Below are 13,034 nucleotides of genomic sequence, written 5' to 3'. Positions count from 1 at the left end.
AATCAAATATCATAGTAATGCTCTAAAAACCTGTAAACCAAATAATAACAATAACTTTGATTTTCATTCTTAATAGCTAAACCCATGAACCAAACACACCCTAAATTAAGCAATATTTAATAGTCAAGGGACTGAAATGAGTATTAACGCTATTGATAATTAATAAATTATTGTTATAAAATAAATTCATGTCATCAAAAGTCATTTTATGAGTATCAACTAATACTACTAAATTCCTTTAAAAAAAAAAAAAAAAAACTAATACTACTAAATTGTCAAACCAGCTAACACAATCGTCAACCGCTATTCTAGTCCCTAATAGCTCCCAAGAAAAAAAAAAATGTCATCCAAAAAGTTCAATTGTCTTCTGTACATTATGGCAAAAGAGAAGCATCAACAAACACTTCTTGCAATCAAACTTTCAAGTGTAATCAATCTCTAACAACAACTTCAAAACCCTATTTGAAATACAGAAGATTGTAATCTTCACCAAAACCACCAACAGATTGTTCAGCTCAGATCACAGAACCACCATAAACAGCGACAAAAATAATAACAGCAAAAGACCATAAAACGACCCACGAGAAATGAACCCCATCTTCTGGGAAACTCGTATTATTGCAACTGCATTGTTTCATTATCGTGCTATAGCAGAGATGGATTGTGTAATCTTTACCGGAAAGCAATCGAGAAAAGTTAGCATGGGGGTAATTTCTCTAGGTGTTAAAGATGGATGGTCGCAAACTCGCAATACAGAAATGTATCGGGGTACATACTGTGCCTGAGACCCTCGGGCGCCTCAATAGAGCAGCTCCTCGAATACTGGATCGACATTTTGTCCCCACTTCCTGTGGTACAAGTCCAAGAGCTTCTCGGCTGGTGTAATACCTGCCATCACACTACATGGTATAGAACAGATCCTACCTTGTAAAGAATCATGAGTATTTAAAAATAAAAAATAAAAATTACCTGTATTGACAACCTCGGTTATTTCATTCAAAAATCCCGTTTCTTTAAAGCCTCTTCTTTCTAAGCCTTCCTGCACATTAGAAAAAAAAAAAAAAAAAAAAAAACGAATTCAGTTAGCGATTGGAAGGGACGAGAAGCCAGTCACTATAGTATTCATACTGACACAACAGCGAGAAACGGATTAACTTGCCTTTGCCAGCTTTAGAACATCTTGAGCAACGTGCTTCAGCAACCCATCACGAAATGGCGTCTTTAGACCAGTTACTGGCACCTAATACGATGCTTTGAAAAATTCAATTACGGAGTAATTCTTTTGTAAAGAACAAATTGTAGAATGATCACCGCAGTTGTTCTTAAACAGTACCTTCTTCCTCAACATCTCTCGTTCTTCCAAAGTCCAATCGGCTGTCATGTCCAGAACAGCTTGTAAAGATATCTCATCGTATAATAGCCCCACCTGAGATTTGAAGATCATTTACGAGAAACATGATTAACGGGAAAACGGTAAACGAAAACATGTTTCATACCCAAAAAGCGGGCAATGCACATAGCCGCCTCCACGGTCCTCCGTCAGCACCCCTCATCTCCAAGTATCTTTTAAGTCTCACCTGAAAACAGATTGGCACAATTTCAGCAAAATTTTGAAACCCGAACCGTTAATAAACAGACTGGAAATCTCCAAAAATTTCTCATAAAAAAAGCAGCTTTTCACCTCAGGAAATATCGTAGTCAGATGATTCTCCCAATCATTAAGCGTAGGATAATCACCGGGAATAGGAGGCAATTTCCCGGTCATAAAATCCTGCCAAACTAAGTATTGGTAAGCAAATAGAAGTATTAAACATGAAATACAAATACAATTAACCCAGTTTAGACATTGTCAAACTCAAGAACGGTGGATTACCCGGAATGACATTCCCGCACAATCAATATACCGGTTGTTCCTATAGACAAAGTACATAGGAACATCAAGTGCATAATCTACATACTGCTCGAACCTGTGCCCATAAAACTAACGTATTACAAGGTACTCAAGAAATAGTTCTGAAACCATCAAATGGTCCATGCAACATAAAGTGTATCTAGAGCAACACTAGGATTGAATAACCATAAATAAACTCATTTACAAGACTTTTTGTGTCTTTTATCACCAAAAAAGAATTGTAATTTCCCGTCAAACACTTTTTGGTTGATAGTATAGTCTCCCTTCAAAACTTTGGTTGCAGTCCAATTAAGTGATAGATAGCTATGGTTTCATATACTTTACAATGCAGAAGCATTTTAAATGACATAATACTAAGAACTCTGTAACATAAATGGAAAACACACACACACCAAAATGTTTGTTTATGTTAAGATTCCACATTGAAAATATAAGAGAGAACATATGGGTTTATAAAGCCATGGATTAGACTAAGGGTCCGTTTGGAAAGCAGGAAAATGACTTCTGGAAAATAAGTCATTTTCCAAAAAACATTTTCCTTTCCAGTGTTTGGTGGCATTCTGGAAAATTGTCTTGGTGTGTTTGGTTCATTTATTAAAATATTTATAATAATATTAACTATAATTTCATTTATTAAAAATTATTTTTTAAAAAAATTCCACCGGAAACCTTGTTTTGTGTTTGGCGGAAAATGACTTTTTGGCGGAAGTTATTTTCCGCCAAAATGTCCTTATTTTCTTCAATCAACGGAAAATGTTTTCCGTTGACTCGATTTTCCATGTACATCCAAACACTGGAAACCTGCATTGGAAATTATTTTCCGGGTTTCCAAACACACCCTAACTAATTGATTGGATTCAATCTTACAGTGTGGTTTGGCCCATGTGCATTATAACCCAGTTAAGTGACATTGGCCCAACCTTAGATTATAACAATTTCTAATCACATGGTTCATACTAAATAGGGCTGTTCTAGGATACGATGATATGTTTCTCTATAGATCTGAAAACATGAAAGCTTACCCAAATGAGTCATCAAACACAAAAGGAAGCATTCCCGTGCGATTTTTATCTGTATCAGTCCAAATGTGGCTGGTAAAAGTAAGGTAATACTAACATTAGACACATACGTTTCTCAAGAACTAGCATCTCTAATGAAGCGCATCTACCTTCTCATGCTGAGAAAACCGTTAGGCTTCCCTTCAGTGAAAGGCGAATTTGCAAACAAAGATGTAGCTATCTGTTCAGTAATATATCGTCAGACTCTATACAACTAAATAAACTCCCTGTAAAAAGAGATACGACCAAGATTTCTCACAGGCTGCAAGGAAAGACCGGCACGAAATTTGTTTATCATGTCAGCTTCAGAACTGAAATCCAGATTCACCTGTCAAGTGTCGAGAACATTCATCTGTGTTGTTTATGATTGCAATAAAATGTATAACAACAGCAAGAATCACAAGCCCACAGCCATTCACATGGGAAAATTTTGAAGCAGTGGCAGTTATTAAAAAAATTACATAAGCACGCCACACAAGACACCTTGCAAATTCAGGAATGGTTACATACCTGAACAGTACATGTTCGAAACATCATATTGAGTCCAAGTGATCCAACTTTAGGCATATAATTTCTCATGATCTCATATCTTCCCTGAGATAAAGAATTTTGTTAACATGTGTAGCAGCTAGATAATCAAAGCATGAACGGGTTGTACACAGCATGTTTACCTTTGGCATTATTGGTATGTCTTTTATCCCCCATTTTGGCTGGAAGCCAATTCCAATTCCCATCTCCTCCGCAACAGCCTTGACCTGTTCCATCCATAGCAAAAAAAAAAAAAAAAAAAAAAAAAAAAAAAAAAAAAAAAAAAAAAGACATTCAAGAAGCACTAAAACATAAGTTATATGGTAAATCACATTGAGTGTTCACTCTGTCCGTGATACAATACAAATCCTGATGCCCCCTTAAGAATCAATTTAGTTATATTGTTTCCTTTACTAGTTTAGTTATGTTTCCTTTTTATTAAAGATTGCCTTCATATTTAGTTTAACAGTTTTTAGAATATTATTTCCTACTATCTTTGGTTGTACCTCCTATATATATGGGAGAATATTAATTTGTCTGGTTAAGTTGGAAATTGAATAAAATCAAAAGGAAGTTTCTTCCTCCAACTTCTCCTCTCTTATTCTATTATATCAGCCACCATAGGTAAACCATCTTCTTCTTCTATTAGACATAGACCCGTGACGTGTAGTCAAACTACTGAAACATATCATCTGGTTCCCATTGCCGGCATCATGGGTACTGATTTGAACATCGAATCAGCCATCAAAGCTTTGCAGAAATCTATCAAAGCTTTGGAATTACAGCATGACAACATTGAAAATTAGACAACTACTGTCGCCTCCTTATCCGCATCCTCTCACACCCAAGAGTAGCGGCCTGAGCATGAGAGGAGGTGGATAAGGAAGCAACAGTAGCGGACAAATTGTCAATTTTTTCGTGATGCAATTCCAAGGCTTTGACAGATTTCTGTAAAGCTTTGATGGCGGATTCGACATTCAATTTAGTACCCATGACGCCGGCAACGGGAACCAAATGATATGTATCAGTAGTTTGACTTCACATCACGGGTCTATGGCTAATAGAAGAAGAAGAGGTTTACCTATGGTGGCTGATTATTATAGAATAAGAGAGGAGATGTTGGGGAAGAAACTTCCTTTGATTTTATTCAATACGAACTTAACTTGACAGATTAATATTCTCCCATATATATAGGAGTTATAACCAAAGATATAAGGAAATAATATTCTAAAAACTGCTAAAATAAATATGAAGGAAATCCTTAATAAAAAGGAAACAATATAACTAAACTAGTAAAGGAAACAATATAACTAATCTGATCTTTAGGTAGTGTGAACCAGTTAGGCAGCAGGATCTGTAGTGTATCAATCTTCTTCTTCTATTAGCCATAAACCCGTGATGTGTAGTCAAACTACTGAAACATATCAGTCCGCCGCAATGCAAATTCCCAACTTCGCAAGGGAGTAGGAGAACCTTATGAGTAATGTTGAAACCCTAAGCCCGTTATAGTGGGCCCGTTAGGTTATAGCTTGTCCTATATAAATTATTGTATTCTGTACCGTCTTTGATGAGAAATAGACGAAACCCTTCACACTTTCACATGGTATCAGAGCCTAAACCCTAAATAATCCCTTTCTTCCCTCCCAGCGCCGTCGCCGCCGCTGCCGCCACCGGAGCCACACTGCAGCCGCGACTGTCTTATTGTTCCGACGTCCACCTGGTGGTTTTTCTTCCAAACTAACACCACAGGGGTTACCGGACCGTTGTCGCGAGCCTACAGCAGGAATCCGGTCGCCGATCTCCGCCGCCACGCGCCGTCGACGTCGCTGGACTGCCGCTCACTTTTCCGGCCAGATCTCTCTCCTCCGGCCTCCGATCGCGACACCGCCACCGCCGTTGGATTCATCTCGACGAGGCGCTTCCGGGAGTGTTGACCGTTTCCCTCGCCGCCGCCCGCCGCCGCCGTTTTCCGGCCAGAAACTGTGAAATAATTTGTTGAATCTGTTGGTAACCTCTATGGCTTCATCTTTTACTTCTTATCCTACCATTACTATGGACATGTTGGTTGGGAGTGAAAACTACACTTCGTGGGCTGCCTCTGTGAAACTCTGGTTCAAAGGTCAGGGGGTGTCTGACCATCTAACCAGAAAGGTTGGGGAAGTTGAAGAATCGAAGAAATTAGATTGGGAGAAGGCAGATGCGTTGTTGTGCAACATGTTGTGGCAATCTATTGATCCTAAACTCTATCTCATTTACAAGTCTTATGAAACCTGTTATGATGTGTGGAATAAAGCTAAGTCATTGTATACTAATGATATCCAAAGGCTATATTCCCTTGTATCTAATATGCTTAATTTCCGTTCCACTGCTGATATGAGTACACAGGATTTCTTGGGTCGGATTGAAGCTTTACAGCAGGAGTATCATAATTTACTTCCATATCAGGAGACGTCAGAAAATCATGCGAAGCAGTATGATAAGTTCTTTATGGTGTTGACCTTGGCTACCCTTCGGCCTGACCAGGTTCACATTCGTGATCAGATTCTATCTAGTCCTAATGTGCCTACCTACACTGAAGCCGCTGCCAGACTGCTTCGTGTTGCCTCAACTCCCTCGATTGAACCTATTGGAGAATCATTAGTTCTAGCTACTCGGGCTGTGGATAGAGGACCTTTTGGACCATCTAGTGGTGGTGGTGTTCGTCGTGGCAAACGTCCTCGGTGTGAATACTACCACAAAGATGGTCATACCAAAGATCGTTGTTGGAAGCTACATGGTCGGCCTCCCCGTTCTGTTAATCTGGTCCAAGCCGCTGCATCCGAGAGTCAGACTCATGAGCCAACCTCTACCCCAGTTGAGATGACCTCTAGGAAATATGAAGAGTATCTCCAACTTAAAGCAGCATCCCGCCTTGAATCTTCCACACCTAATGCTGGTACTTCATCTTTGGTTTGTCTTTCACACACCAATACTCCAAACTCTTGGATATTGGACTCAGGTGCTTCAGATCATATTTCCGGTAACCTTTCTCTTTTGCATAATGTGTCTAAGTCTAAGACTTTACCCATGGTCACCTTAGCTAATGGTCATCAAACACCAGCAATTGGTGTTGGTCAGGCTTCCCCTATATCGTCTTTTTCTTTGGAGTCTGTTTTATATGTCCCTAACAGTCCCTTCAACCTTATCTCTGTGAGTAAAATTACCCGTACTCTCAATTGTTCCATAACCTTTTGTGCTGATTCGGTTGTTGTGCAGGATCGCAGTACGGGGAGGGTGATTGGCACCGGCAATGAGTCACACGGCCTCTATTACATGCGGGGTGGTGATGTTGCTGCTTCTGCCTCTACAGAGTCTCCCTTGCTTATCCATAGTCGTTTGGGTCATCCTAGTCTATCTAAACTAAAACGGATGGTCCCAGGTCTGTCTATTGAGTCTTTTGAATGTGAGTCGTGTCATCTTGGAAAGCAATCACGTAAGTCTTTTCCAAGAAGAGTCAATAATCGGGCTGCGTCCCTCTTTGATTTAGTTCATTCAGATATATGGGGTCCTTGTCGTGTCAACTCTATTTTGGGTTTTCGTTATTTCGTAACCTTTTTTGATGATTATTCTAGATGCACTTGGGTTTTCCTTATGAAAGATCGTTCTGAATTGTTTCAGATTTTTCAAACTTTTTGTGCTGAAATACAAACTCAATTTGGAAAATCCATTCGCGTTTTACGTAGTGATAATGCTAAAGAATATCTCTGTAATCATTTTCAGTCATATATGACATCTCGTGGAATATTGCATCAAAGGTCATGTGTTTACACACCTCAGCAAAATGGGGTGGCTGAGCGTAAGAATAGACATCTAGTAGAAATTGCCCGTATTATGTTGTTACACTCTCATGTTCAATCCCAATTCTGGGCTGATGCTATCCTTACTGCTTGTTACCTGATTAATCGCATGCCGTCTTCTGCTCTTAACAATGACACCCCATATTCCATTGTGTATCCTTCTGCTGACCTATTCCTTATTCCTCCTCGTGTTTTTGGGTGTGTTTGTTTTGTTCATGACATGATTCCAGGTCGATCCAAATTAGACCCTAAAGCTGTAAAGTGTGTCTTTTTGGGTTATTCCCGTGTCCAAAAGGGTTACAGGTGTTATTCTCCAGCACTCAAGCGTCACTTTGTGTCTGCCGATGTCACCTTTATTGAATCCACACCGTTTTTCCAGCCCACCTCAAGGGACACGACCCCTGTTTCGGATGCGCTTCCCATACCTTATCTTGGTCCTCTTCCTCTTGTCCAGTCCACTGTTCCTCCAGCTCAACCGACTGTCCTTAATCCTCCTCTTCAGGTCTATCACCGTCGTCCTCGCCCTGCAGTTCCTGAGGTCCCTGGTGACTCGCCTGTGCTGTCCGATCCTCCGGCTGCGGTTCCACCACTTCCACCGCAATCTGACACTGATCTTACTGAAGCACCTCTTGCTGTTCGAAAAGGTACACGTTCTACTCGTAACCCACATCCTATATATACCTTTCTGAGTTATCATCGTGTCTCTTCCCCTTACTTTGCATTTCTTTCTCACCTGTCTTCTGTGTCCATACCCAAAACCACTCGTGAGGCTCTCTCGGATCCAGGTTGGCGTCAAGCCATGTTAGCGGAGATGGAGGCCCTCCAGTCTAGTGGCACGTGGGAGTTGGTTCCTCTTCCTCCTGGTAAAACTGTTGTTGGTTGTCGATGGATTTATACGGTGAAGGTGGGCCCTGATGGTGCAATTGATCGCCTTAAGGCACGACTGGTGGCAAAAGGCTATACTCAGATTTTTGGTTTGGATTATACTGATACTTTTTCCCCTGTTGCTAAAATTGCTTCAGTTCGTTTACTTTTGTCGTTGGCAGCTATTCATCATTGGGACTTACACCAACTAGATATCAAGAATGCCTTTCTTCATGGTGATCTTCATGAGGAGGTTTATATGGAGCAACCACCTGGGTTTGTTGCTCAGGGGGAGTCTAGTCTGGTATGTAAACTTCGCCGTTCGTTATACGGTTTAAAGCAATCTCCACGGGCTTGGTTTGGAAGGTTTAGTTCTGTGGTGTGTGAGTTTGGTATGACTAGAAGTGCGGTTGATCATTCTGTTTTCTATCGTCATTCTAATGGGAAATGCATATACCTTGTAGTAGATGTGCATGACATTGTTATTACAGGGAGTGATCAAGAGGGCATATCTCAGTTGAAGGAGTATCTCTTTGGTCGGTTCCAGACCAAGGATTTGGGCAAGCTGAAATACTTTATTGGAATTGAAGTGGCTCAATCTAGCAGTGGTGTTGTTATTTCTCAAAGGAAGTATGCCTTGGATATTTTAGAAGAAACTGGCATGTTGGACAGTAGACCGGTTGATAATCCAATGGATCCGAATGTTAAACTCCTACCAGGACAGGGGGAGCCATTGCCTGACCGAGAGCGATATAGAAGATTAATTGGAAAGCTGAATTATCTCACGATCACACGACCGGATATTTCTTTTGCAGTTAGTGTGTTGAGTCAGTTTCTTGAGACTCCTTGTGATTCTCATTGGGATGCTGTTGTTCGTGTTCTGAGGTATATCAAGAGAGCACCAGGACAAGGCTTATTATATGAAGATAGAGGACATTCACAAGTTGTTGGGTATTATGATGCAGATTGGGCTGGTTGTCCATTTGACAGACGTTCTACTTCAGGTTATTGTATTCTCATTAGAGGTAATCTCATATCTTGGAAACGTAAGAAGCAAGATGTGGTTGCTAGGTCCAGTGCTGAAGCGGAATATCGAGCCATGGCACTTGCTACGTGTGAGCTTATGTGGCTTAAACACCTACTACAAGAATTGCAATGTGGCAATGTTGCTCAAATGACATTGATATGTGTCAACCAAGCAGCTCTACACATCGCGTCAAATCCTGTTTATCATGAAAGGACAAAACACATTGAGATTGACTGTCACTTCATCAGAGAGAAGATTGTGTCAGGGTGCATCAAAACTAGCTTTGTCAATCTGCAGATCAATTGGCTGATGTCTTGACAAAATCGCTTAGAGCTCCTAGAGTTGAATATATTTGTAACAAGCTTGGAGAGCATATGATCTATACTCTCCAGCTTGAGGGGGAGTGTTGAAACCCTAAGCCCGTTATAGTGGGCCCGTTAGGTTATAGCTTGTCCTATATAAATTATTGTATTCTGTACCGTCTTTGATGAGAAATAGACGAAACCCTTCACACTTTCACAACTAACAAAAAGAACTGAATACTTTTAACATCAGGTTGGAAAACTACTCTCTCTGTCCCATTTTATGTGTCTAGTTCGGTTAACGAGGCTTGACTGGAGTTATTTTTAATTCAATTTTTCATAATATTAAGTTTATTATTATTGTATAAAATTTATATATTTAGAAACTACATTAAACGTACTATTGAACACACAAAAAAATAAAAATAATTTTAAAATATTAAAAGAAAATAAGCAAATAAGAAAGAGTTGATTTGACCAATGAATAGTAAACAGATTAACAGAACATGTAAAATGGGACAGAGGGAGTATCATTCAATTAGCAAGTATTTTCTTGAGAAAATGCAAAATGGTTTAATGAACTTGGGTGAATGAGTATTCTCCAGCAGCCTCAACCAGCTCATTAATTTCAATTTGGAAAGAAAATCAGAATCCAGTGACTTGGATATCAGCATGACAGGGCACAGGCTTATCAATAAGATTTGTTGCCTTAATGAGGACATCACAAACATATATTTATGTTGACATATGTATGTACATACAAACATATGATGTACGTATATTGAAATCTAAAAATAAAAATAATAGTAAAAATTGAAATTGAAATTTCAAAAGTTTCTCCTTCTCAAAAGCCTATTCCTTACTCGTTACTACCCTGAGTTATCTTATCAGATTGACAATTCTGTGCAAGTTTTATCCCGAATTCAGAAGCGTTTTAAGTTTGGACAAACCTGATAAAGATGTGAATTAACCTCAGCACAAGTTTGGTGCAGAGTTTCAAGAGGAGCACCACTAAGCTCGAATTGACCTCCAGGCTCCAGTGATATGCTTTGCTTTCCCTGCCACAAACAAGGAAAATCGAGGGTCCATAGAGAATCATATAACATACAGAGACTTCACAAGTTATAGCCATGTGTCTATTATAATGCAAAAATACCATAATAGGTGCAGACTTAGATACAAAAGACTCGAGAAATACCTGCTTCAACCCAATAATGATTTCGCCCTCCATTATTTTCTCCCAATCAAATCTCTCGGCAATACCATTAAGCAACTCAGCTATTTGTGCATACTTCATGGGCCGCAAAGTTCCAAACTCAAAACCAAACTTTTCATGCTCTGTGCCTATCCTGCAAAATCAATGATTCACGCCAAAAATTTAAAAGTATCAAGAAATTTGACAATAGTTAACGTGATTTTAAGTTCAAGCAGAGAGTCATGATGCAACTAAATAATCTTATGCAACTAGAATCCTAAATTTGAGTATATCCATGAAAGAATTTGTCAATAGCCTCCTTGCCCTGTGCCCTATGCAAGTTATCTTTCTTCATAAAGACATCAAATAAATAGCAAATACAGAATCTTTCCACAAAAAAACTGGATCACACATAACTGAAAGCAAAGAAGACAAGCAGTTTGAAAACATGTAAAATTGAGACCAAAGGTAATTAAGCATTTCATTATTATTCATTTCACATCCATGTAATCTCAAATTTCACATCATATTATAAAAATATAAATAAATAAAAATATAATAATAGTAATTATAAAACAAAACATTATAAAATGACAAAGGTGACCCACAAAAGTACATTTGCAAATCTTGCAAATCAACTTTCATATTTTGCAAGATTGCAAATGGAAAAAATAAAAAATAAAACAAAATAAAATAAAACCACTAATTTTCCTAGGTGGCACTTGCCAACTAGATTTGCAATCCACACCCTTAGCCAAAGTACCAAAAAGCACTAAAAGTAGAACCTCCATTTTTCCTTAGGCTTGCAGCCAGAAGTAAGGTAATCAATCAGATCTTTCTTCGTTAGCGGCTCTGTGGAAACAACAGCATCCTCAGTTGGAGGACTTGCAGCAACAATAAGCCCGTGTCGTCGCCTATATCCTGCTCCAATGCAATTCGAACGCAAGCCTTGAACTGCCTGTGATGAATTCCATGAAGAGAAATTCAAACCAAAACTCATTTCCTTCATTCTATATGCCTCTAAATTATTCCCACTGTTAGTACATCCAGCTTCGCATCTTATCATTTCACAATGCAACGATGACCCTGCCATGGACATCAACGCCATGGCTTTTTACCTGGAAAGTAATCAAACTAAGACCAATAAGGACCATTGTATACAGGAAGACCCAAAATCCACCAACCACATCAGAACAGGCAACAAAGGAATTTGGAAATGCCATATATCACATAACTAATACCTATGATACTATATATAAGTAGAGTACATCAAACAAGTGTATAAGGTTGAGCCCATAACAGCAGCAATGGAATGCACAACAAGCTGAACACCCAAATTTACACACACACATCAAAATTGATGCTTGCTGCAAACCAGATTATGATATCCTATAAGTTAAAAACGCTTAACCACGGAGTTATTTGGTTACTATATCCTTCTTAAAACCAATTGGTGATAAGTAAGTAGACATTAACAATTTAACCACATGAAGGCACAGGACGACGTCTCGAATCAAGTAGGGACTGAATCCCAACAGATTAGATAAGAAACCATGGCAAGTAAGATTGTCCAGGTATCAACTATACTAAAATGAGCTGCAAATCAATAAACTTAAGCAGTACACTAATATACATAGCACTTTCAGAGTACCAGAACCCCACAAATCTGCATTTCAGTGAGTTCCAAACCAAGCATATTAAAATGAGCCACAAGTTAATAAACTCAAAAGGTAATTTGGACTTGGAGCATCTTCAAATTAAATGAAAACTGAAAACAACAAATTACAAAACCCCACTATAAATTTCAAGAAAACAGAAGAAAAAGCAAGGGAATTTCAGGGAAAAATCGAATCTTGACTCACATATGAACATTCAGCATCGAAAAAATGATAATTTTACCTTAGTTAAGCAACCCAGAGACCGAAAATTCTGGGATTTGCTCTTGCAGATTGACGGTGATAAAAAGAAAATGAGACGTATATGAGAAGACTAGTAAAATTAAATGTGCCGTTTTCTGCTAGTTTGGTCCTTTTTCTTCTCTCTTCTCTTCCCAAAGTCCTCTTTCTTCTCTTGCACTGTGAGATGACGCCGGAGCGAAGCGCAGAAACAATGGTGAGAGCACGGTAAGTAAAAGGTGCGGCACTATCCACTCTTTTACATGTGGTCCCTCCATCTTTATGACATGTCATCATCTCCACCTTTAACGGAGCGTTTGGTTGGAATGGAGGAATTACATGAAAAAAAATTACAATTTCATAAGAGATGAATTACTGAGAATAAAATATAAATTTAAATTCTAATGTTTGGTTTAC

General features: G+C 38.9%; 1 protein-coding gene across 2 annotated transcripts; it reads right to left on the bottom strand.

Annotated features, from left to right (window-relative positions):
- Positions 1–296: 296 nt before the first annotated feature.
- Positions 297–12,827, bottom strand: LOC109166725 (glutamate--cysteine ligase, chloroplastic-like). Of its 2 annotated transcripts, XM_019315629.1 has the most exons (17): positions 12,622–12,827; positions 11,508–11,840; positions 10,726–10,876; positions 10,536–10,585; positions 10,478–10,502; positions 3,642–3,725; positions 3,481–3,564; positions 3,230–3,298; positions 3,081–3,151; positions 2,935–3,003; positions 1,874–1,967; positions 1,682–1,771; positions 1,497–1,577; positions 1,334–1,426; positions 1,160–1,240; positions 970–1,039; positions 297–888 (listed from the first exon to the last, which is right to left on the bottom strand). In XM_019315629.1, exons 2-17 carry the CDS (start codon positions 11,828–11,830, stop codon positions 800–802), a joined length of 1,524 nt encoding a protein of 507 aa, XP_019171174.1. In that variant the 5' UTR covers positions 11,831–11,840; positions 12,622–12,827; the 3' UTR covers positions 297–799. The 2 variants fall into 2 exon arrangements, with proteins under 2 accessions (XP_019171174.1, XP_019171173.1); XM_019315628.1 differs by having other exon boundaries at positions 10,478–10,585; positions 12,622–12,826.
- Positions 12,828–13,034: the final 207 nt, after the last annotated feature.

Source organism: Ipomoea nil, unplaced genomic scaffold (assembly GCF_001879475.1).
Source record: "Ipomoea nil cultivar Tokyo-kokei standard unplaced genomic scaffold, Asagao_1.1 scaffold3104, whole genome shotgun sequence".
Classification (NCBI taxonomy): domain Eukaryota; kingdom Viridiplantae; phylum Streptophyta; class Magnoliopsida; order Solanales; family Convolvulaceae; genus Ipomoea; species Ipomoea nil.
This window is presented reverse-complemented; position numbering and strand designations above follow the sequence as displayed.